This window comes from Eurytemora carolleeae, unplaced genomic scaffold (assembly GCF_000591075.1).
Source record: "Eurytemora carolleeae unplaced genomic scaffold, Eaff_2.0 scaffold723, whole genome shotgun sequence".
Classification (NCBI taxonomy): Eukaryota; Metazoa; Arthropoda; class Copepoda; order Calanoida; family Temoridae; genus Eurytemora; species Eurytemora carolleeae.
In genome coordinates, this window is record NW_019396747.1 from 322,767 (window position 1) to 348,259 (window position 25,493).

The 25,493-nt window shown below is 30.1% G+C and overlaps 2 protein-coding genes across 3 annotated transcripts; one reads left to right on the forward strand and one right to left on the reverse strand.

Moving 5' to 3' along the window:
• Window positions 1-597: 597 nt before the first annotated feature.
• Window positions 598-8,807, forward strand: LOC111708149 (ceramide phosphoethanolamine synthase). The gene is made up of 8 exons (XM_023481435.1): window positions 598-685; window positions 1,547-1,652; window positions 2,603-2,691; window positions 2,975-3,045; window positions 3,739-3,847; window positions 5,843-5,955; window positions 6,816-6,903; window positions 8,312-8,807. Exons 2-8 carry the CDS (start codon window positions 1,579-1,581, stop codon window positions 8,377-8,379), a joined length of 612 nt encoding a protein of 203 aa, XP_023337203.1. The 5' UTR covers window positions 598-685; window positions 1,547-1,578; the 3' UTR covers window positions 8,380-8,807.
• Window positions 8,808-11,069: 2,262 nt separating this feature from the next.
• Window positions 11,070-23,666, reverse strand: LOC111708148 (neuropeptide F receptor). 2 transcript variants are annotated; one of them, XM_023481433.1, is made up of 10 exons: window positions 23,534-23,666; window positions 22,195-22,278; window positions 20,949-21,074; window positions 17,490-17,547; window positions 16,204-16,299; window positions 15,150-15,265; window positions 14,404-14,475; window positions 12,909-12,987; window positions 11,788-11,893; window positions 11,070-11,540 (listed from the first exon to the last, which is right to left on the reverse strand). In XM_023481433.1, the coding sequence occupies exons 3-10, from the start codon at window positions 21,029-21,031 to the stop codon at window positions 11,305-11,307; spliced, it is 846 nt and encodes a 281-aa protein (XP_023337201.1). In that variant the 5' UTR covers window positions 21,032-21,074; window positions 22,195-22,278; window positions 23,534-23,666; the 3' UTR covers window positions 11,070-11,304. The 2 variants fall into 2 exon arrangements, with proteins under 2 accessions (XP_023337201.1, XP_023337202.1); XM_023481434.1 differs by lacking the exons at window positions 17,490-17,547; window positions 20,949-21,074; window positions 22,195-22,278; window positions 23,534-23,666 and adding an exon at window positions 16,700-16,843.
• Between the last annotated feature and the right edge of the window lie 1,827 nt (window positions 23,667-25,493).

Consider the following 25,493-nt stretch of genomic DNA (forward strand, 5'->3'; position numbering starts at 1 on the left):
AAACAGAAATGCGCAAGTCACTTTTAAGTCGCTTGATATTAAGTCTACAATCCCAAAAAGCATTTTTTTTCATAATATTTTTATTTAAGTTTATAGATGAGCCCTTGGCCTACTGGACAGTGGCGTATACTGATGTAGCAAAATATTTTACACCTAATATGGTTTCTTTAGCAGGAGTATTCATTGCTCTTATTCCGAATTTATTCCTCTTATTATTAAATTCTTTTTATTCCGAATTTATTCCTCTTATTATTAAATTCTTTTTTCCGAATTTATTTATCTTATTATTAAATTCTTTTTATTCCAAATTTATTCCTCTTATTATCAAATTCTTTTTATTCCGAATTTATTCCTCTTATTATCAAATTCTTTTTATTCCGAATTTATTCCTCTTAATTCGAATTCTCCTTATTCCGCATCTTCACAATCTGAATATATTTATTTTATTCGGAAAAATGCTTTCCTTTTTTCCAAATTTTTCTTATTTCGAATTTTCCGATTGAGAAAATATTTCTCCTGATTCCGAAAATGTTTCTGCACAATCGGAATATATTTCTCTAAATTCCGAATGTATTCCTTTCATTCCGAAACAGATTCTTCTAATTCTGCATATTTGAGGTCCGTGATTATTTTGACTCCCTGGATGGAAATGTTGCGCGGGAAATCAATCTATCCCATGGATCTGGTAATTTTATTATTTTTATTTAAAAGTAGTGTTTACAAAACTAAACAGGGAGTCGCATATAGATTCACCCTGCTTAAAAACAGTCTAAGACAGAATCGACTTTGATTTGTAGCAACGCCTTGGGCCTTACAAACTTCGTCCAGAACTGTATCAGCTCACGTACAACCCGTCAGCTATAAATGTCAACCAGGACGCAAACTCTTTAGCGATCAATTTCAAACCAACAGACACGATCTTATAGGCTCTGAATGTCAATACGGACACAAGCGTAGCTATCAAACAAGCTCTAAGTCGATCAATACCAAGGTAGCGAACCCTGTTTAAAAACATTATATTAAGGTCAGGTAGCGAACCCTGTTTATAAACATTATTATAAAGGTCAGGTAGCGAACCCTGTTTTTAATCCTAATTAAAGTAGCAAACTCTGTTTTTAAGCCTAATATTTAGGTCAGGTGGCGAACCCAATTAATAAACCTAGTATTGAGGTCAAGTAGCGAACCCGGTGTTTTTAAACCTAATAATTAGGTCAGGTAGCGAACCCTGTTTATAAACCTAATAATTAGGTCAGGTAGCGAACCCTGTTTATAAACCTAATAATTAATTTGGCGAATCCTGTTTATACAAATAATATTTAGGTAAGGTAGCGAACCCTGTTTTTAAACCTAGTGTTTATGTCAGGTAGCGAACCCTGTTTATAAACATAATATTTAGGTTTGGTAGCAAACCCTGTTTATAAGCATAATATTTATGTCAGGTGGTGAACCCTGTTTATAAACATAATATGTAAGTCAGGTAGTGAGCCCTGTTTATAAACATAATGTAGGTCAGGTAGTGAGCCCTGTTTATATGCAAAATATTTAGGTCAGGTGGCGAACCCTGGAAGTTTTGGTTGGATGATGGATGGATTGTGTGATGGTGCAGGAGATATTTTTAGATTCATCGCATTCGCTGTAACTCTTCATAAAGTGTACGTTATGTTTATTTGTTGTGAATTCTTATAGACAATGATAGGACTGTATAAACGTAGTTTAAGTGATCCTCCATATGTAAAGTGGAAAGCCCATGTATTACAACAATTTATCAATTTATCCAATTAGTTATGAATTTCAAGACATTTGTTCTAAATTACACACAATTAGGTACGAATTGCAAGCAATTATTATAAGATTAAAAGTAATACATAAATTTAAGCGTTTTCTTCTAAATTCTAGGCAATTAGTTATAATTAAGCTACAAGTAATTATAGTTCTAAATTTACAGCAATTTGTTCTAATTTACAAGCAATTAGTGCTAAATTAAAAATTCTAAATTACGATTAGTATTAGATTACGAATAGAATGTTAGACATATAAAATTGTGTGAGTTATCCCTAACATACTTTATAATTTCGAACAAAAGTTAAACAAAGTTCATAAGAACAATTTTTTCTAAAAAACGATCAATTTGTTCTAAATTGCAAGCAATTAGTTCTAAGTTACAATAAGTTTGTTCTCAATTACAAACAATTAGCTCTAAATTACAAGTAATAAGTTTTAAATTACAAGCAGTTAGTATTAAATTACGAATTTAATGTTAGCAATATAAAATTGTGTGAGTTATCTCTAACATACTGTGGAAGGCGATAATATCAATATAAAGACGAATTTTTTCTTTAATTTCTTTGTTTTCATTTTTTTGGGTATCCGAGGTATCAATGCTGCTTAAAATCTTGATTTAGATCTTAAGTCGTCTTTATCACCTACACACGTCCAAACTGCATAATTTAGAAAAAAATGACCGTAAATTTGAATAGTTTTCGTTTGTTAGATTTTACTAACAAGATGTAGCAAACACACACCCAAGAAACAGAAATTTAAAAATTTCCAACATGATTATATGAAAGTATTTTTTAAAGCATTAAAATACTTAAATATTTAGATTTAGTAATGGTAAATCCAGCCCTGGTGCTAGCTATTCATTATTAGATTCTAAAATTCAAATGGAAGTCTGTTCACGCTTTCCTTCAGGTTAAATATAAAATACTCTTTTCTGAACACTTGCCACATATTCTAATTTTCTAATTGTTAATTCAAACTATTAATTCCAAGAGAGCAAAAGACTAAAGATTTGAAATATCAAAGGTTTATACTATTATTTTCAAAGATAATAAGGATAAGATTTAGAGATAAGAGTTTGTTGCAAATGATTTCATCATTATATTTTCTTGATCTAACACAAAAAAATATTAATTATGATCTAAATTTTTTTTTAATTTTCTGGAAAAAAACAAACAATTTTTTATTTATAAAGACGGGATAAAGCCTGGAGGGCTTAGGAGTAAATTGTATCAAGCCTACATCAAGTATAGGAGACCAGTACAGGTATATAGCTTATGAGTAAATTTTATCAAGCCTATATAAAAAAATGTGTTTATAGCTTCAGTTTAAAAGAAGTTGTTGGCAACATGCTGACAGATTTGGCGCAAAAAACCCCATTTTTTTATCTCTACGTTGCAGAGATATAAAAAAGAATATAAAAAAAACATTTCTCAGGAAAATTATTAGCGGATAAATAAAGAAATAAAAATAAATACAGGAAACACAGCGATATAAAGTTATATTTATAAAACTTGTGCATGAACTATCGGACCCCGATCAACTTTAAAGTTGCACCAACCTATGTCACTTACCAACTCATTTATAACTAAGTAGTTTTGTGTATTCAAATTTTAAACATTTTTAAGTGTTTAAGAATAAAAAGGCTTGTCCTAGCTTCTTAAAACCTCTTCAGAAAGGCTTCATATAACCCTTCAATAAAAAAAAGTGATGGGCTATTTTTTTTTACACAGACCGGCCTTTTTACCATGCCTGTTCTCTACTCTTTGCATAACAATAAATTGGCAAAAAATCCTTTAAATCACTTTTTCTTAAAAGTAAAAAATGTCAAGAAGATAGTGTCAAAAATGAGAGTGCTATGTCAAAAAAAACTAGAGAGGGTGGTGTTGGTTTAGGTTTAAATGGATAATAACTTGAAACTACATATATTAATATAAATAAATATATATTTATGTTTAGATAATGGTCCTAATAAGCCTACAGTCTCTCTTATCCTCAGTACTATGGAACTATTTTATGATAAATTATCATAATATTCTGGAAACTAATATGGAATCCGTTTTTACAGGTAAGGAACTCACAGATTGTGTTGTATTTTGTTATTGCCTTACAAGAAAACTGTAGATAACAGTCACTCAATTATATGTGTTTATTAAAATATTTTTTAATATTTTATTTATTCTTATTTATTTTTATTTTCACAGTTGGGCTAAACTAAACTAAACTAAACTAAACTAAACTAAACTGAACTAAACTAAACTAAACTAAACTAAACTAAACTGAACTAAACTAAACTAAACTAAACTAAACTAAACAAAACAAAACTAAACTAAACTAAACTAAACTAAACTAAACTAAACTAAACTAAACTAAACTCTAAACTAAACTAAACTAAACTAAACTAAACTAAACTAAACCAAACTACTAAACTAAACTAAACTAAACTAAACTAAATTAAACTCTAAACTGAACTAAACTAAACTAAACTAAACTAAACTAAACTAAACACTCGTAACAAACTCTAATTTTTAATTTCTATAAATGTGCAACCTATTTACGTAACTGTAAACTAAAGTTTTAGCGAACAAAACTTTGCACAAAAAATGCGAAAAAATTTAAAAATTTTCGTTCAGATTTTGCAAGCTTTTTCGCGAATTTTCTCATTTTTCCGCGAAAACAATTCGAAATTTCGCAAAAAAAATTTCGCGACAAGCAAAATTTTGCGAAAATATTTTCGGAAAAAAATAACTTCCGCGAAAACCATAAGTGTTATAGCTGCAACAATCAATTGTGCAAAAAGAGAATTTTTTTTCTCTAGCTATCTTTCTATCTACCCATGACTATGAGACTGCCGATTAAAAATTCCGTATTTTTTTGCGAAATTTTCGTGTTTTTGCATTTTTTCCGTGTTTTTTTCGCGAACTTTTTGCATTTTTTTATCGCGAAATTTTCGCAATTTTTTTTTCGTAAAATTTTTCGCATTTTTTCTGGAAAGCGAACAAAATGAGAAAAAATGAGAAAATTTTCGCGAAAAACGCGAAATTTTCGTTTTCTTTTTTTTCGCTGCAAACACTACTGTAAACTGGTGGATCCGAATTTGAACTACTGCCGTTTGAACTATTCATCATTTGAACTATTGTTCGTTCTAACTAAACTGATAATGACGTCATTTCCTGTAGTTCATTCAACACATTATTTCCTCATATGAACTAACTTGATCAAAATAAGTTCGAATGAGAAAAAAATATTTTTTTAATAATTCAAATAAACATCAAAATAGTTCAAATGAGAACAGAATGTTATCGTTTGAACTATTTGTCGTTTAAACTACTGCACATGGTACCAAACACACCAATAGTTCAAAAAGTCAATAGTTCTAACGGCAGTAGTTCAAACAAAATAGCATCTGCAAACCCTACTGTAAACTTTGTAAAATATGGAATTCGATTGAATTAGAGCTGAAAGAAATTAAATCTGCAAAATCGTTAAAAAGAAAAGTCGCCAAGATCTATTTAGCTAGTTATGCAAGTTATATCTGTAAAAAAACTGTGTATCATATGTGGATAAACTTAGTCTTTACTATCTTTTTCACCCTGTAGTTCATAAACATGATTTCAATAACTTATGTTACCCTCTGTTCCAACCCTTACGCTGAGTATTCTCCCTTTCCCTTATACTCCCTCACCTCCTCCTTACCTTTTTCCTGATTTATCATCATTCTTATGTTTAAAATGTACAATGTACATTGTTTCTATTTGCAATATTATCATTCGTTTATAGTGGGCCAACCAATTAAAACAACCTACTTCTGGTTAGGCGGGTCCAAACTATATAGTAAATTGTGATTTTTTTATTTGTAATATCTCGTGCTTTGTAGTTGAATAAAAATATGAAATGAAATGAAATGAACCTTTGACATTTAAATCATTAAAATAATCGGTTTTAAACATTTTAAACATTGATATTTGAAAAGACACAGACTTAAATGGTACGGTTGTAAATCAGGCATTGTCATTTTTTAAATTTTCTAACTTAGTCTTTATTTACTACATATCTTGTGTAGGTAATGTTAACTACAGCGCTATAGTGTCAACACAGAATACTATTCTAAAATCTTCAACAATGTGGATTATTTGCTATTTCTGGAGGCTCGTAAACCCGCAGAACATGACACAGGTTAGTGTTCGTTAACCCGCAGAACATGACTCAGGTTAGTGTTCGTTAACCCGCAGAACATGACACATGTTAGTGTTCGTTAACCCGCAGAACATGACACAGGTTAGTGTTCGTTAACCCACAAAATATGATACAAGTTAGTTTCGTTAACCCATAAAAGATGACAGAGGTTAGTGTTCGTTAACTCCCAAAATATGACACAGGTTAGTGTTCGTCAAAACACAAAATATGACACATGTTAGTGTTCGTTATACCACAGAACATGGCAAAGGTTAGTGTTCGTCAAACCACAAAATATGACACATTGTTAGTGTTCGTTAAACCACAGAACATGACATAGGTTAGTGTTTGTTAACCCACAAAATATTACACTTGTTAGTGTTCGTTAACCCATAAAACGTGACGTAGGTTAGTGTTCGTTAATCCGCAAACATTGTAAACGTTCGTTAACCCACAAAACATGATACAGATTAGTACGTACGTTTACCCACGAAACATGACACCGGTTAGTGTTGGTTATCCCACAAAACCTGACACAGATTAGTACGTACGTTTACCCACGAAACATGACACCGGTTAGTGTTCGTTAACCCACAAACATTTCGACATGTTTGTGGAAATTCAATCTTATTTAACAAAACCAGTTTACTTTGATCTCGGAAAAGACATTATTGGAATACTTTAGTGCATTTGATGTTGTTACACAGCAAAAAGTGTCACAAGGAACTTATTAAAACTCCTTGGACTATTTAAAGTCATAATTAAGCCTTAAAGTCGTATTTTTATTCTATAGTTTTCTGGTTCTCACCAGCTGTACTGCATAGTGTACATTTTCTAATGTTAAATTCTCCTACATGTAGATTCAGCTGCTTGTTGTACTGTACGGGAAAGAGGTTGAGTACTTGACAAGTTTTCAACTCATTGGGTACATACCTGTAGCCGTTGTAGGTATGTACAAACTACAAAATCTACTTTATTTAAACAACTTAAACCATCTGATTTTTTCGCTAAAAATGTCTTTTTTGAGAATTATATTTTTGGTATAATTAGGGGACTGTCGACACTCGACAGGATTTACAGTGACTCTTAATTAAACAGGGTTGAATATCTGAAATATCTGATTCACAACACATGTATAAGCAAATATCATGTTTGTAGATATTCTTATTTTTTAACTAAAAATCTTTAATTTGTAATTGGACTTCTTCATTAAAATGACATTTAAAATTCATTTGCATTTATGTACCATGAACAGGAAAGATAAACGAACGAATATCTTTCTGAATTTGAAGGTTATCGTTGCGGCGCTGGTTGAGCAGGTGTACATATACTATTTAGTGTGTGTTTTTTTTTAAGGGGAGTGACTGGCAATGTATGGCAGTTGAACTGAGAATGCAGTATTGTGGAAAAATTCATTTGAGACACATTTGAGCGTTTCAATGATGTATAATTACTGAGTTTGAGTGAAAAGTGCTTACGTTTTGAGAATCAATTTTTTGAAAATTATAAAATAACGACTACAAAAATGTAAGATAATTATGCAGTAAACTAATTAGTTGTTTAGGACCAGGTTAAGAAAATAAAAATTAACTTTATCATCGAAAATAAATAATCTTGTACAGTTATTAGTTTCTGTAATGTCTCCTTGTTCACTAACATTTTCCGTAGATTTTCTGGAATTTTTACTGAAAAGACGACATTTGAATAATTTGTAGAAATCTGCGAACAAATTCGTAAAGTACTAGAAATTCAATATAATGTTGAAAAAAAATAATTGATTCTAACATTAATTTATTGGCAAATTTCTTAAGAGAAATATGTTCCTAAACATCTAACTAGGTTACCGTCGAATTTGTGTTGCATTTTTGATTTTCGTCGTCGTTATTTAATAGTTTTTAAAAAAATGACTCAAAACGTAACCAACTAAATGGATGATTTTGAACGGCGACTTTGCGCTCAAACTCAGTAATTACTCATTAAAACGTCTCAAATGTCTCAAATGAATCCCGAACATTTTTCCACAATACTTTATTCTCAGTTCAACAACCATGCATCGCCGGTTACTCCCTTTTGCCGGACAGAGTCACTTTAACGTCGATAGTCCCTTTCTGATTACATTTATCTGTAATAGTTGTACATTTATAAATTTGGGCAACTTTTCTTATCTTTACGAAAAATAAATAAAAGTTTCATTCCTAGTAAAAAACTTTTACATACTTCTGTAAAGCAGTTAGCGGAAAACTTTGACATCTTCAAATTCAAATTGAAAGTGACATTGTATGAATTCTTCTTATGTCCTCTTATATAACTGTTTGTGTTTGAGGCAAGTGATGAATATATTTTATATATGTTTCAGGACTTCTCTCCTACCTCCACCTGTCCTATGTTTATGAACTAGTTTCTACAGCCGCCACATATATATAAAATTATACAATATTGTCCGTATATAAGAAACTAAATGGGAATGTTATAACGTTATTTCAATCCATTCTTTATTTTTAAAACAGGAAGTCCGATTCACAACAGTACACTTACAAACTTAGTTTAGACAAAAATGACAAAAATATTTATCATTTTATTTTTGAAAATGAATTGTATTTGATTGTGTTTTCCTGTTCACTGACTTGCGGGTTTTTCTTCAGCGACCATGGATGAAGTGGCCAAAATTAAACTTTTTCAAGCTAGAATAAACTAATACAGGCGATATCTTCCAAATTATAGATCCGGTGAAGGACTAAACAGTACGGTTGTGAATCAGTTATGCCAGTCTTGTTAAGGGTGAAACTGTTTAGTAAAAATGTCTCGAGTCTCTCCGTCACGAGAACAACATTAAATATACGATTGTAAGATTGTTTGTTTTATTTTCAACGGATATTTTATATTCTGATCTCGACAGTTTATTTGAAGCACCAGAATTTTATAAAACTAGAGAAAGTTCTTCAGTATTAATACACACTAAGGACGACAAAATAAAATTAAATGAATCATGTCTTTCCTTAAGTAAATTAATGTGTTTTAGATTTCAAATTTAATTTATTTTTATCTATTTATTATAATTTTAAGGGAATGGTTCAAAAAGGTTTGATAATTTTTATCAAAAAAGTGCCAACAAGTTTCCCCCTTATACACTGAAAATATGTTCAATTGTGCGATTATAACATCTTTAAAAATAGTATTGTTGATTCTTTTTGCTTTTTGTTATTGGCTAAAATTGACCAACTCATAAAATAGTTTTTGATATTAAATAAAAAGAGAGTATACATTATACAAGGAAATTTCAACAAAGGAAATGAGTTTTGTGCAAAAACTCTTAACTTTTTCCCAAATATCTTTGCAACCCGATGTCGTAGACCTTTGATATTTCAAACTATAAATTATGTTACATCAAGGTGTCAAAGTTTAAAATATGGTCGGTTTACAATTTCAGGTTGCAAAGATGATGGGATTAGAAAATTCGAGCTTGTGGTAAAAACTAAATTCTTTTGTGATTTTTCGAATTATACAGTATTTACTATTTACTAACGATCTTAACTCTCTTGAAATAAACCATTTTTAACAAAAAATAACAATTTGATGTAGATAAAAAAAAAAATTTTAACAAGACATTGTACTTCATTGAACCCATAAAACGGTTGTATAAGAAGACGACATTTAAGCAATCGTATGTGTCTTTCTCTCCTTTTCTAGAATTTGATAGCCCTCCCTCTGTAGGAGAAATATTCAATACTCTGAGTTTTAGTTTTAACAATTTTGAAAATAAAAATAAATGTGTTTGTCTTAATTCCTAAAAAGTATTGTCAATGTACTAATTTAGTTCTATTTATTTCAAATATACGTTTAAACAAATATATTGATCATAAATGTAGTTTATAAAATAATTTTAAATTTTGACAACATTACTTTCTGACACTTTGAATTTAAATTTGAATCACATAATTATATCACAACATAGTTTTACAAATTCACATAATACTGTTTTTGACAACGTCTTTTTGTTTGAAAATAAAGATAAAATTTTTTTTTCAGAATATGATAACGTGCCACTTTTAAAAAACTTACATAGCCATGCAAAGTAAACACAGTATAACCCGTAAAATTGTGGAATAATTTTATATTTTTATGAATTTAATTTGTCAATCTATAGCTTGTCAATAAATTTATGAAGTGATATTGACCTGTGTGCACCGCAAAATTTCTGTTTTCTATGTTTATTTGAAAATTTAAAATCATAACTCGAGAATAAGAGTCCTCGTCTTCTTACTCCACAATTGTAATGGTTTCTCTGTGGTGCTTTCATTGTTTAGCTGTTTTTGTTCACGGTGTATTATTATACTATTAAAGAATTTCGCCAAGATATTCTAATTTTTTGCACAAAAAAGGATATGGTTTAATACAAGTTTTGGCTTAATTAATCGTTTTGACGAAGTATAGAAATTAACATGCAACACACAAACAATTTCACGACAGCTTGAATTATCTTTTTGTTTGTTATTTCTTTTAAATATAAAAAAATTTTGACCTAAGAATTTAATTTTGTACTCTTGTTAAAATTATTAATCTTGTTCTTGTTAGAGTTATAAATCTTGTTCTTGTTAAAGTTATTAATCTTATTTTGTTAGATTTATTATTCTTGTTCTTGTTAGAGTTATAAATCTTGTTTTTGTTAGAGTTATTAATCTTATTTTGTTAGATTGATTAGTCTTGTTCTTGTTAGAGTTATAAGTCTTGTTCTTGTTAGAGTTATAAATCTTGTTCTTGTTAGAGTTATTAATCTTATTTTGTTAGATTTATTAGTCTTGTTCTTGTTAGAGTTATTAATCTTGTTCTTGTTAGAGTTATTAATCTTGTTCTTGTTAGAGTTATTAATCTTGTTCTTGTAAGGGTTATTTATCTTGTTCTTGTTAGAATAATTAATTACATTCATTAATATTGCTCTTGTTAGTGTACTCAATCTTGTTCTTGTTAGAGCTATTAATCTTGCTCTTATTAGAGTTAAAATATTGTTCTTGTTAGAGATATCATTCTTGTTCTTGTTATTAGTGTTATTCATCATGTTCTTGTTAAAGTTATTGGCCTTGTTTTTATTTGAGTTGTTAATTGCATTCTTGTTTAAGTTTTTGATCTTTGGGTATCTTTTATTTCTGGTGTTCTTACTTATGATAATTTTGTTAATCTTGTTTTTGTTATTTATATGTTCTTGTTTTAGTTCTTCTTGTTAATTATGTTGTTCTTGCTGTTAATTTCCCTTTTATCTTGTTCTTGTCAATCTATCATTGATGTTTTTGTTGTTCATGATGTTTTTTGTTGTAAATGTTGTTATTATGAATATTGCTGTTAATGTTATAGGGTCTATAGATGATGCCTTGGTTGTTGGAGTTGTTGTTCTTCTTGATCGTGTTCTTGTTCACGTTGTACGTTATCAAGCACCTGATCTTGTCTTTCTCTAAGTTCTAACTCTTGTTCTTGTTCTATTTGTCTAGATTGTGTACTTCCAGTAATGCAGTTCATCATTGCTCTGTACTCGGCTTTGAAGTTTTCATTAAGAAGACCGTACAGTACAGGATTAGTACATGCGGACAGCATTCCTGTACATACACAGAGCTTAGTAAAACATTACTGAAGGGGCTGTCTACGGAATTCACAATCAGGTTTTGTAAATGTTTGAATTTTTTTTGGCAGATGAATTTGATGGCTTTTTGTTTTAAATATATAAATTGTCAATTTCATCCAACTTTTTGTTTACATTTTTCCCTCTACAACTGGATCATGCAATAAATGTTTAGATAATTAAAGTCTTTATTAGATTAGAGTTTAACAACTCCTTGTATTTACCTATGAGGTGACACAGAGCAAATAATGTGAAGAACATATTATCCTCATTTTCATTTCTTCCATTTCCTCCGTTTTCTCCTTCACCTTCACTTCTTTCTTTCAAATCCTACCAGTATTAAAACATGAAATATTTAAGCTCAAATGTTAAAGGTAAACCCGGATTTCTATAAACTCGAGTGTTAGTTACGCTCGGTTATTCTCTTGGTTTTAAAGTGAGACCTGGGTTTTCATTGGTTAAACCAAAAAAAATATTTCGACTATTCATTGTAAGATGGTCCATACCATCGTCATAAATACAAACAACAGGTTGAAACTTTCCAGTCTCGAGGATAAAAAAGAATCAAATAATTCCCGACATTTTAAATTTATAAATCAAACAGATGCTTACATAATTAGAGCCAAAGTCACTCAGAGAGTCAGAATAGATTCGTTGCTGAGCATAACTTAGGGGTGGAGTAAACGATGAAGCCAGGATTTACTCGAGTTTAAAGGGACTGTAAGCGTAATTTCTAATGACCTTTCAATTCAGGATGGCAATGCCTGATTCACAACGGTACCCTTAAAAGCTTTTTGTTTAAACTGCTAATTTCCATTCGAGGTTTCTCTGCAAAAGTGCCTCGCGCATTTCTTGCAATTATAAGGAGCAATGGAGAAATTACCAGAGTTAAATACTTTTCGCTTTTGAAAAACAACATCAGTATCTTTGAAATAAATCTAATTGTAAATCGACCATTGCCATTGTTTTCCCACAGTCTCAGCTCAGGGTTCGATCTATTAAAAAATATCGGTACTCAAAAAAGATTTCTCCCGAGAAGAGGTTTTTAGAGAATCAATATCAATCTTATCTCACGTACGTATGAGTTACTAACAAAGGCTAAATCTTCAGAAAAATAATTTATATCGTATAATATATATGAGTTGTACGAAATATTTTTTAGCGTTTCCATCAAGTGGAATTCTAATATCATTTGATTTGATTTTATTTATCTTTCATTTTAAATTTGTTGGTCGTAAAAGTGTAAGATCTTTGCAGCTATTTTTTTGGAAGCATAATATCTTTTTTCTATAATTTGGGGTCTGACATTTTTAAAGATTTAAAAAAAATAATAGATAAAGATTACCTGAACTATGTTAAAAACTGTTAAAGGAAGCCAGCATATTGTGAATACAGCAATCATAAAGATTAGTAGAATACAGGTTCTAGGACATTCATAAAGATTACTAGAATACAGGTTCTAGATCATTCAGTAAAGATTACTAGAATACAGGTTCTAGATCATTCATAAAGATTACTAGAATACAGGTTCTAGAATATATAAGAAGGTTCTAAATATTCATAAAGATTAGTAGGATACAGGTTCTAGAATATATAAGAAGGTTCTAAATATTTATAAAGATTAAAAATACGGGTTCTAGAATATATAAGAAGGTTCTAAATATTCATAAAGATTAGTAGAATACAGGGTCTAGAAAATATAAAAAGGTTCTAAATATTCATAAAGATTAGTGGAATAAAGGTTCTATAATAAATATGAAGATTCTAAATATTCATAAAGATTAGTAGAATACAGGTTCTAGAATATATAAGAAGGTTCTAAATATTCATAAAGATTACTAGAATACAGGTTCTAAAATATATAAGAAGATTCTAAATATTCATAAAGATTACTAGAATACTGCAGGTTCTAAAATATATAAGAAGATTCTAAATATTCATTAAGATTAGTAGGATACAGGAAAATCTCTCTGTCCGACAATGTTATCCTTGAAAGCTTTTTCTAAACAAGATAGCCATCAGCGTCACTTTAAAAATTGTTAATTTTCATTTGCTCTATACCCTTAGTTTTAGGGAGAAGAAATATTTCTCCCCCTGCCCACCCTCCTCTTCCAACCGATATAAGACAGAAATAAACCGGAAAGGTTTAATTTGTATTGCTAAAAAACAGTTATAAAATTATTTTTAATTGAGTTTTGCAATATCCTTTCCACACAGCTGGAAATTGGGAATATCTTTTTTTATGTGTTAAAATTTTATTTGATTACTGAAAACTTGCTTAGTTGCTGAGCTGCGACAAAACTAATCTAATCAATTGACTTTTATGTCGATTATTTCTTTATATGAAAAACACATACAAATATAGTTTTTAGAACAAATACAAATATAGTTTTTAGAACAAATACAAATAAAGTTTTTAGAACAAATACAAATATAGTTTTTAGAACAAATACAAATATAGTTTTAATTTTTAAAACAGTTTTTAAAGAACTGAGTTTGTTTAAAAATTATAAAATTATTTAGGTTTTTAAAAGTGTGCATATCAGTCGATTTAAAAATAGGTTGAATTCTTAGTTGAGTAACCAAAGTTATAAATGTAAAGATAATTTTGAACAACTTGAGAAAATTCTACTTAATTTCCTAGATTTTAAAGCCCACAGATAGGTGTCAATGTTTGTTCTAAAAATGTTGAACTCAAGAGAAAGGTTTGATGGACTGAATTGAACCAAAACTTGAAGGACAAAAAGACAAACATGTAAGAAAAAAATATTTTTTTTTTCTTACATGTTACTGATGAAAAAAATTCATTAACGATGACGAAGTAACAAAATGTTCTTCACCTTTTCATTCTTCTTATCTCTAGTGTTCTCATCATTGTCACACTTTTACTGGTATATGTGTTCATCCTGATCCTAAAAACAGACAATAGTTCCTTTTACTGGTATATGTGTTCATCCTGATCCTAAAAACAGACAATAGTTCCTTTTACTGGTATATGTGTTCATCCTGATCCTAAAAACAGACAATAGTTCCTTTTACTGGTATATGTGTTCATCCTGATCCTAAAAACAGACAATAGTTCCTTTTAAGCCAGTGTCAGGCACGTTCACGTTTAAGCCTCTGAAATTTCCAGACAAAGTCCGATCAAATTAATTTTTTTAAATTGTGGCCTAAAAACCTAGAAAATTAGCGTGAGTCCTTTGTACTTGAATAGTTTGTAAATTGTATGTGATAAATCCGTCCTCAGTCGCAGATATCATATTGTTGAACACTATCGAGCAAGGTTGTATAATAAGGTTGCTTATTCTCTACATGTGCTCAAATGTACAGGAAATGTCGTCTCCTTAGCATAAATAGATAAAATCAGTATATGACGTCACGCTCACCTCTGTAATCAGTGATGTTATATGAGAATTTTATCTATTTATGCTGAGGAGACGACATTTCCATGGCAATTATAGAGCACATCGAGAGTAAGCCACTTTATTACACAACCTTGCTCGATGGTGGGCAGATATACATTTCAGCCTCAGCCGATCTTTCAAATTGTTGTTTTCCAACTTTATATTCAACATTTTATATATACCTGAGTTTTGAGAATATTGTAGAGTTTGCAATAAGAACTGTGAGCAGAGGTACAATATATTGAATCAGCAGGATCAGAATAACGTAGGTTCGGAAGAACGGCTTTCTCTCCTCAATCTGTAGAGTGTAGAATAATATATGTCACTAGCAGAAGTTCCCGGGAAATTTTTTAATATCGAATTTTGAAAAACCGCTATAAATTTTTTTTTTAAATTTCAAATTAACGCTATAATATTACCCCCGTTTTCCAATGTTAAGATTAAATATCATTATAGATTAAATAAAAGCAATTTAAATTCCATTTGTCTATAACGTCAAGATAGGGTTCAATGACAAAAACTATTTTTTAGTCGGTAAAATTTAACCAACATTTTACCTTTCCCCTTAAAATGTTTCTGTCGATAATACTAAAAGATGTTAATCAATGTGGCTTGTCTAAGTAAACTATGTCCTATCTCTGTAACTATGGAAGTATATATCTGGTATCCTATCTTTGTAAACTATGGAAGTATATATCTGTTGATCTAATTCTGTAAGCTATGAAAGAACATGTGTGGTGTCCTATTTCTGTAAACTATGGAAGTATAAATCTGGTGTCCTATCTCTGTGAACTATGAAAGTATATATCTGGTATCCTATCTCTGTAAACTATGGAAGTATATATCTGTTGATCTAATTCTGTAAGCTATGAAAGAACATGTGTAGTGTCCTATTTTTGTAAACTATGGAAGTATAAATCTGGTGTTCTATCTCTGTAAACTATGGAAGTATATAGCTAGTATCTATAAACTATGGAAGTATATATCTCTGGAAACTGTGAATGCATATTTCTTGTGTCCTATCTCTTTAAACTATGAAAGAGCATATGTGGTGTACTATTTACTGTGATCTAAGGAAGTTTATATCTAGTACCCTATCTCTGTAAGGTATGGAAGTATAAATCTGGTTTACTAGCTAGCACTGTAAACTATGGAAGTATATATGTGGTGTCATATCAATGTAAACTATGGAACTATATATCTGGTTTCCTGTCTTTGTAAAATATGGAAGAATACCTCTAAGCACCTAGAACCCAGCTGTTCTCTAGGTATTCTTGTTTCTTGTAGCAGAAGTTCGATATGTCTAACTATTAGATCAGTCGGTTCTATTTCCTAATACATAGATAGATTAGTTATATCTAACTATAATATAAGTAGGTTATAATTACTAATACATAGATAGACTTGTTTCGCTACTTAGCGATTTCCCTAAAGACCTAATATATATACCGTGTGGTATTTCTCAGGACCGGATCGTAAGACTCCCTTCTCTCAACGCTCTTCATAATAAAAAGGATGATAGTAAGGTTCCGAACGTTTATTTCTCTGAGCCTTCAATCTAAATAAGTTTAATAAACCCACAGAAAAAGCTTTGAGTGACAAATCATACAACTACAACAAATAATTCACTCAGGCATTAAAAAACTGTGGCTAGGAACCAATAAACACATATACAAATATCAATCATATTATAATCAAACCGACAAGCATAAATATATATAAAAATAGTTACCACAGTGATCCCAGAATTCTGAACACGGCTAATACTTGCAAAACGAATAAACATATACTGACATAAATTAGTTACTATTCCGCAAGAAATCTTGCGTCTGCGCAGTCGGACTGTAAACAGTTCCTAAACTAGTTCTTTCACAATACATTCTGTACAGATCTTCAGGGAGAACTCAGAAATCCCCAGGGGTGACAAGCAGACTTTCTACACGCAGCATGGCTCGCGTAACAAGACTATAACTATATTAACTATAATATAGTAGGTTATAATTACTAATACATAGATAGATTAGTTATATCTAACTATAATATCAGTAGGTTATAATTACTAATACATAGATAGATTAGTTATATCTAACTATAATATCAGTAGTATACATTTACTAAGGTATTAAACTTCACAAGCAAACAAAAAAATAATACAATATAAAAGAAACTTTTTTATCTTTTCCTTGATTGATTTTTTTTACGTGCTTGATTACTTAAAAAATTTTGTTTATCTGCCTTCATATGTACATACTTTTTAGTTGTTACTTAAAGGGACTGTATTTTTAATTTGTAATTTCAATGACCCTTAATTTAATGAGGGTCCTTCCTGATTCACTACAGTACCTTCAAACTTTTATCTGATCGTGTTTCTAGCCTGTAATGTGTTTACTTTTTAATGTATTACAATTTCAATTTTTCACTTTTCATACATGAAAACATATGATCCCGTCGTAAATTGCACACATTTAAATTTAAATCCGTTCACAGTCCCTTTAAACTGTTCCAGAAAGATTTCAACTTACTGATTTCTCCAATTCGAAGAAAGCTTGATTGTACTCGTAGGTGTTGCTCTCATTAGACCTTAACATCATGCATTATGGTTTATAATCGCTTTTCTTAAATTCAAAGTTTTTTTTGTTGTAAGTTCAATTTTTTTTATTCAAGGTTTTTTGTTGTAAAGTCAGGGCATTTCCTATTTGTTTTTTAAACTGTAAATTTAAGGTTTTTATTGTAAATTATTTTTTTTTGTAAATTATAGGTTTTTTAAAGTCAGGGTTTTCGTTAACTTTTTCTAAATTCCATGTTTAAAGGGGAGTCAAACTTCCAATAAAACTGTGATTCAGTGGGAAGAGCATCAAGCGAAGGAAATGATACATAAGGATAGGATAGCAAGGTAATTAGGTCCAGGATATCACAGTTTAGAAAAAAGACTTTTATATCAAATACTGTCGATGTTTTCGTTTTTTTGTGACATACAACTAAAATGTGCTTCAATGTTAAAATCATAATAAACATAATTCTTAAGATAGGAAAGAATCAAATTCTATTACTTACAGGGGTTGTTTTAACTGTAAATCTATCAGATTGATGAAAAGTTAAATTATTTTTTTTTCTCCAGAAATTACGAAATAACTGCAACTCTCTATTGTTGATTTGAACAAAACAATTTAGTTTTGTATCTGCTGAAAAACAAGTTACAGTAAACATTTTGGTTAGTCTCCAGAAAAAGGGAGGGTCAAAGATACTCTTGACCCCCCCCCCTGGATCCGCGCCTGGTTGTGTGAAGTAAAGTAAAGTAACAAATTATTTATGTATGAGATATAACAAAAACATACAAAATGATGTGTTTCAGGAGAAAATATTTAAAAACCTCTAAAAGAAGAGTTTGTGGGAAAATGTGTAATGGATATGCCTATAGACCATAGGCCCCATTGATTTATGTTAGAGTTCAGAATATATAAATATACAGCTTTGATACTATGATAATGAGAAAACTGTGGAATAGGAATACGACATTAAAGCATTAATAAAGTGTTTTTGATGCAAAGCAAATAGTTTTCACTGCACAATTGGCAATGCATAATGACATAGGGTCTCACTGTAATTGGCAATTTGTACCAATGAGAATTCCTAATAAGTAAAATTCGAAGTTTTGTATTCATTTCTCGTCATAATTAGGATGAAAAAGTAAATAACTAATTAATCTAATTTGGGAATTAAAAACTCTCCCGAGATTGCCAATTAGAGAACAAAGTTATATATATATTCTTGTTTCGTAGCAAAATAATATTTCACAGATGAAAGCTCGTTCAGTGATGGCCATCAAATAACAGTATGATTTTTGTCTTTGGTCTTTTAATAAATTTGAAATTAAAATTAAAACATAAGATACCCCAAATAGTTTATCAATAGTAGATGGCAACTTAGAATTTGAACACTCTCAGTACAGCTGTATTCTGACGTCATAAGTGTCAATTCAGTTTTATATGTCCGACACAATTATTAATTATTAATTATTAATTGCTTACTGTGCAATTTTGTGGTCTTAATTTTCATATTTTTACATATTTTTTATCTTGAAAAACATGTCAACTAATGGGAGAAAATGTTGTCTTCCTTGTTACATTTGAGACTTGTGACGTCATGAATAATTGTATGATCGGTGACTTATATATAGTAAATAAAATAAAGACTGAATAGTGTCCACTATTAAAGTATTAAAGGGTCTTTAGGAAAAAGTAATTATTATAAAATATTTGAAAATGTCCACTTTCTCCTAAATAAATATAAAACGATTACACAAGTAGGGGTGGGCATCGTTTCTAGATAAAAAAACTTCAATTCCAATATAATTCCTCTCCCGAGGGAAGCAATAACAATTCTCCAAACGGACCCATTTAATTTGAACACTATATTGATTTTGATGATTTTGACAATGAACCTTTTGATAAAAAGGGAATTTGATCTAAACATATTTTGATCTGTAGAGTATTAGATCATCAAGATGAAGAAATTGATCTATTTTTTAGCTACAGCTAAAAAATGTAAATTTTGATAGATTGAGCTGGTTGTGCGTTAGTACAATTGAATATAAAGTTAAAAGGATATATAGTTACAATGTAGTCGTTTACAATATTGAGCTGGTTGTACAAGGATATATGGTTAGTGGTTTCCATAAAGTGTAGTTGTTTATACAATTGAGCTGGATGTACAAGGATATATGGTTACCATGTAATTTAGTTATTTAAAAGATTTAACTGGTTGTACAAGGATATAAGATTACCATGTAATGTAGTTGTTTACAAGATTGAACAAGGTTTACAGGTATGAAAGATTACCATGTCAAATAGTTGTTCACAAGATTGAGATGGTTGTAAAAGGATATAAGATTGCCATGTAATGTGGTTCTTTACAAGATTGAGCTAGTTTTACAAGGATATAAGATTACAATTTTTTCTAGTTGTTTACGAGATTAAGCTTATAGTACAAGAATATAAGATTACCATGTAATGTAGTTGTTTACAAGATTGAGCTAGGTTTACAAGGATATAAGATTACAATGTTATGTCGGTGTTTACAAAATTGAGCTGTAATGTAATGTAGTTGTTTACAAGGTTGAGCTGGTTGTTCAAGGATAAAGATTACCATGTTATTGAGTTTTTTAAAAAATTGAACTGGTTGAACTAGGATATAGATTACCATGTTATTGAGTTGTTTACAAGACTGACCTGGTTGTACAAGGATAAAAGATTACCATGTTATGTAGTTGTTTACAAGCTTGAGCTATATGGAAGTTTACCATGTAATGTAGTTGTTTACAAGATTGAGCTGGTTGTACAAGGATATAAGATTACCATTGAATGTAGTTGTTTACAAGATTGAGCTGGTTGTACAAGGATTTAAGATTACCATGTAATGTAGTTGTTTACAAGATTGAGCTGGTTGTACAAGGATATAAGATTACCATGTAATGTAGTTGTTTACAAGATTGAGCTGGTTGTACAAGGATATAAGATTACCATGTAATGTAGTTGTTTACAAGATTAAGCTAGTTGTACAAGGATATAAGATTACCATTTAATGTAGTTGTTTACAAGATTGAGCTGGTTGTACAAAGATATAAGATTACCATGTAATGTAGGTGTTTACAAGATTGAGCTGGTTGTACAAGGATATAAGATTACCATGTAAAGTAGTTGTTTACAAGATTGAGCTGGTTGCACAAGGATATAAGATTACCATGTAATGTAGTTGTTTACAAGATTGAGCTGGTTATGTAATGTAGTTGTTTACAAGGTTGAGCTGGTTGTTCAAGGATAAAGATTACCATGTTATTGAGTTTTTTAAAAAATTGAACTGGTTGAACTAGGATATAGATTACCATGTTATTGAGTTGTTTACAAGACTGACCTGGTTGTACAAGGATAAAAGATTACCATGTTATGTAGTTGTTTACAAGCTTGAGCTATATATAAGATTACCATGTAATGTAGTTGTTTACAAGATTGAGCTGGTTGTACAAGGATATGTTCATCTCAGGATTAGTCTTGTAAAGGTCTACCATGGAGGAGAACTTGAAACCTGTTAGAGCCAAAGACTCACTTGGACTAAAATATTCACATAAATTATTACAAACTCTGATTTGTTACTTCTTTACCTTCGCAACCCGATGCCGTTAACCTTAGGTATTTCAAACATCTAATTCTGTAAGATCAAATATTAGAATCTCGTTGGAACAAATAATCTATGTTTGAAATATCAAAGATATATACAAACACCAATAGGTTGCAGAGATAAAGGGATTTATTTTGCGGTAAAAATTAATTTCCTTAAGATTAGTTTAATATTTATATTTTCAGCAAAACTTTACTTTCTTACTCATTAAATGCAGAATTTTACCCAAACACGATAATAACAAGTTTTGAGTGAGAAAATAATGAATAAATTAGTATTTAAATTTGTTATCCTTGAAAAATTTTGTTTTTTATAGGGTTACTTACAGAGGATGAGTCTGTAAAAACGACCCAAAACTCTAAATAACGTCAATTTGAAACTTGATTTTTCGTTACTGAATTTAATTAAGTATTTAATTGTTTACTAAATGATTGAGCACAGAAATAAGACGGTTTTGGCCTACAAGCATCCTTAAAGGCGAGAAACAGACTCAACAAATTCCGTACAATCGGCCCTGAAGTCTCATCCTTTTTGGGTAACCCTTTATATATATGTATGCAATGAGAGAACTTTTAAAATGTCGTCTTCATGCTTTAATCAAATCTAAACGTTTATAACTGTTCTGCATATTTCAGACCTATTAATTTATCTTAAAAAAACCAAATATTTAAATCATTTTGTTCCAAAAAAAAATACACGTCCATATTTCAATAAAGAAAATTTTGAATTTTAAAAATAATTTCATTGCTTTTATGGGTTTTTGGATTTTCTGCTTTAAACAGCTTAGGAAAAAAGAAAAATTTAAAACTATTAAGAAAATTTAAAAAAATAAATTGAAAAATGGCTCCAATTTTTTAAAGATATTTCTGGGTGTCTCCAAAAAGTGGTTGAATATTCTGATCATGGTTCATATTTTTAATTCAAAAGCTCGTCCAATTTTTGTTTTTAATTTTCCCATGATGGAAAAAAAGATAAATAGAAATAGGAAAAAAATTAAAGATAAAAAATAGCAAACACATTATGTTATAATTTGATCTTTAATCTTATCCAAACCTGTAGAGGCGGTTAGAAAATCCTAAAGGTAGAACAAGGACCCCAGCTAGCGTCCATATAACAGGAACTATCAGTAAACAGGTTCTATAAAAAAAACCCGATTATTACGAATAAAACTTTAATTAATTCGCAGATAAACAAAAAAACAAAATCATTGATCTCGATATTAACAATACAAGAGTTCTCATCTTAGTAGTGTTCTTATAAAATAAAAATCCCCTGAAAAATTTAGTGTTGTATGGACAGGAGAATTTTTTCAATCAAACCAGTCTTTCAAAAAAAGACGTGATGGTGTTAATAGAAAATTTGAAGCAACATGTAAAAAAATTGAAAAAATAAAACTCATTTATAACACCAGGTTGAAAATATGTTGAATTGAAATGAATATTGAATTGAAAAATTCAGGTTCGATGCTAGTGTTCAGTTTCTTTTTAAATTTTGAACATTTCTGAGCAAAAGTTCTGATATTTTATCGATTTTTATCTTGAGAAAAGGAAATATTCACAAAGAAATATTTAATCTTAGCTTTGAACTGGAAAATAAAATCAGAAATATTTTAGAAATCATATTCAGCTGCAGCAGAGGGGATGTAATATTAATATTAACAATTATTAATGTTGTTAGTTATATTTTAACTTTTAACCATTAAATATGTATTATTAACTATGTTTTTAACCCTAAACAGGCGCCCCCCCCTGTATTTTTTTGTCCTAGCACTTTATTTTTGATACTATCACCGTAAAATTTTGTGACTTTTAATGAATCGCAATTTAAAGGATTTTTTGTTAAAAAAATATCTTTTTTAATTTATATCTAATTTTTTTCGACCCTCCCTAGCACCCAAACTATTATCGGTCTAATCTTTTCTTTGAGCTGGCCATGAACAATTGGGCTATGAACATGTATTTCAACCCTATACCTATTCTCTAAGTCTATACAATATAGATTCAGACCCCCAAGCCTTTATAGGTTTAAGTAAGAACAGAGGGAGATTGTGAATTAGCACCCCTCCCCCCCCCCTCCAGTACCAACAGCATTAAATTAAAATTAAAAATTAAATAAATTAAAGTTTTTAGAAATTGGATTTAGCTAATCAGGAAGTGTTAGCGCAATTTCAATTGACACTTTCTAAAAAAAATTCGGAAAACATAAAAAGTGAATAATTATTGTATTGTAATGTTTCCTTATATGATAGCTGACAGCAGATAGACAAATAATAATATGACAGCTAACCTGGCTGTAAATTTGCTGAGAGCAGGTAAACAGATAATAATATGACAGCTAACCTGGCTGTGAAGTTGCTGACAGCAGGTAAACAGATAATAATATGACATCTAACCTGGCTGTGAAGTTGCTTACAGCAGGTAGACAGATGACAATGGATCTATCTATGGCTATGGCTGCTATAGATAGAGATGATGTAATGATGAAAACAGCTTGAAGGGGAGATTGCAACTATTATAATAAATACATGTTTTAAATTTTGTAGAATTTACTGAACCTTTGAATTCTGACAAATTCCTTCAATTTCTCTGAACCATAAATCCTCAATGATTTTTAAAAGTAGAAAACCCGCAATTAAAAATAATCTTATATCCTGAGAGCAAAAGATCCGAATTTAAGTTCAATCAGACATGCCACTCGATAAAACTTAAAAATATGAATTCACATTGAAAGGGAAAAACCAAATGATACAGTGGGGACTAAATAAACTTTGGAATGAATGTTGTCTTTGATCTTCATTTTACGTAGCCAAGGACTTTTCAAATTGTGAATAGTTTGTTAAAGATCATTTTGGACAATTTACAAATCCTTCACGCAAATTCACAGATATTTAATTATTATTACCATATAAAGATGGTATAAAATAAAGGAGATCTAAAGCCTAAAAACTGATGTGATTAAATCTACAGAGTATAGGAAAAAATGTATTTACAAGTAAAAAATGAAGAAATGAAAATGATACTAATGAATCATGGAAAGTCTTCCCATCTTCGGATTCTTCATGAACGCTAACCCTATTCCGGTTTTAGCCAATTCTATTTCCTTCTGCCTCATGTCAAGCCGTTGCTTATGCCTATTGGCTTGAATTCAAACTTAGAAAATATAATTCCTGGTCCAACGGCAGCTTGAGTTCTCCTCGTGATTAATCATGCGTTCAAAGCATTCTCTGGGTTGGCATTTTTAAACGGCCGAATCTTCCTACATGATATAGATGAGATGACTTGCTATCTGTCCCACTTTCTGTCTGACAGAGCTATGTAAAAAAAGAGCTAATAAGTTGTCTTCTTTATATACCGGACTACTTGCAATCCGAGCTTAGCTCCAAGTCAGTATGAGGTCAATAGAACTATTCACTCTGAGTTTAGCTCCGGATTTGTATGAGAACTGAAGGGGTTACATCAATGGAACTATCCCTATTCCGAGCTATTGAGCTCACACCGGTTACATCTTAGCTCCGGGTTCGATGAGGACTGAAGAGGTTACAATGTAATTGTTTTTTTTTATTTCCACAATAGAAAATTTCTCGATTGACCAAATATCACGATGAAGTTTTGAAGAAATATAAATATATCGAATTATATTATTAAAATTAATATCTGGGAGTGCAAGTAATAAAAAAATATTAAGTTAAGTTTTATACTTTGTAGGGTTTCCATCGAAAGCAAATGTTAGCAAATGCGCTTGCGTATTACACAATACTTATTTCGTGCATTTTGCATATTTAGTTTGAAATTATGGCATTTTTTTAAGGCAAGTTCATTGAGAAAAAAAATAGATTTCTAACTTAAATCGTAATGGCTAGACTAGGGAGATTTTAGAAAATACAATAGTTATGTCGGAAAAATGTAAAAAATTCAATATTTGTTTTTGACAACTACAAAGAAGAAATTTCTTTTGTGCTATTAACGTACTTCAACCTCTGGTTATTTTGACATAATTTCTAAATTTCAAAATATATCATCGTTCATCTTTAATAAATATTTGATTTATAAGTCCTTCTCGGCTTAGATTTTAAGAATTAAGCTCTTAAAAAGTTACTTTGCATATTTTGCCCTAACACTCCAACAATATATAATGACTAATGTCCCCACAAGTGAAATGTACAATATATAGAATTAAATGAGTGCCTCTAAAATATTTAAAATTATGAGTCGATAAAGGAACTGAATTTTTGCCATCCAACTATATTTTCTAACCTCCATATCTGTGTAACCTCCTGAACTCATCACGTTTCAAAAATATGGATTAAAAAAATTAGAATTAATAGTCTAAAGAAATGTTATCTACTAAATGTT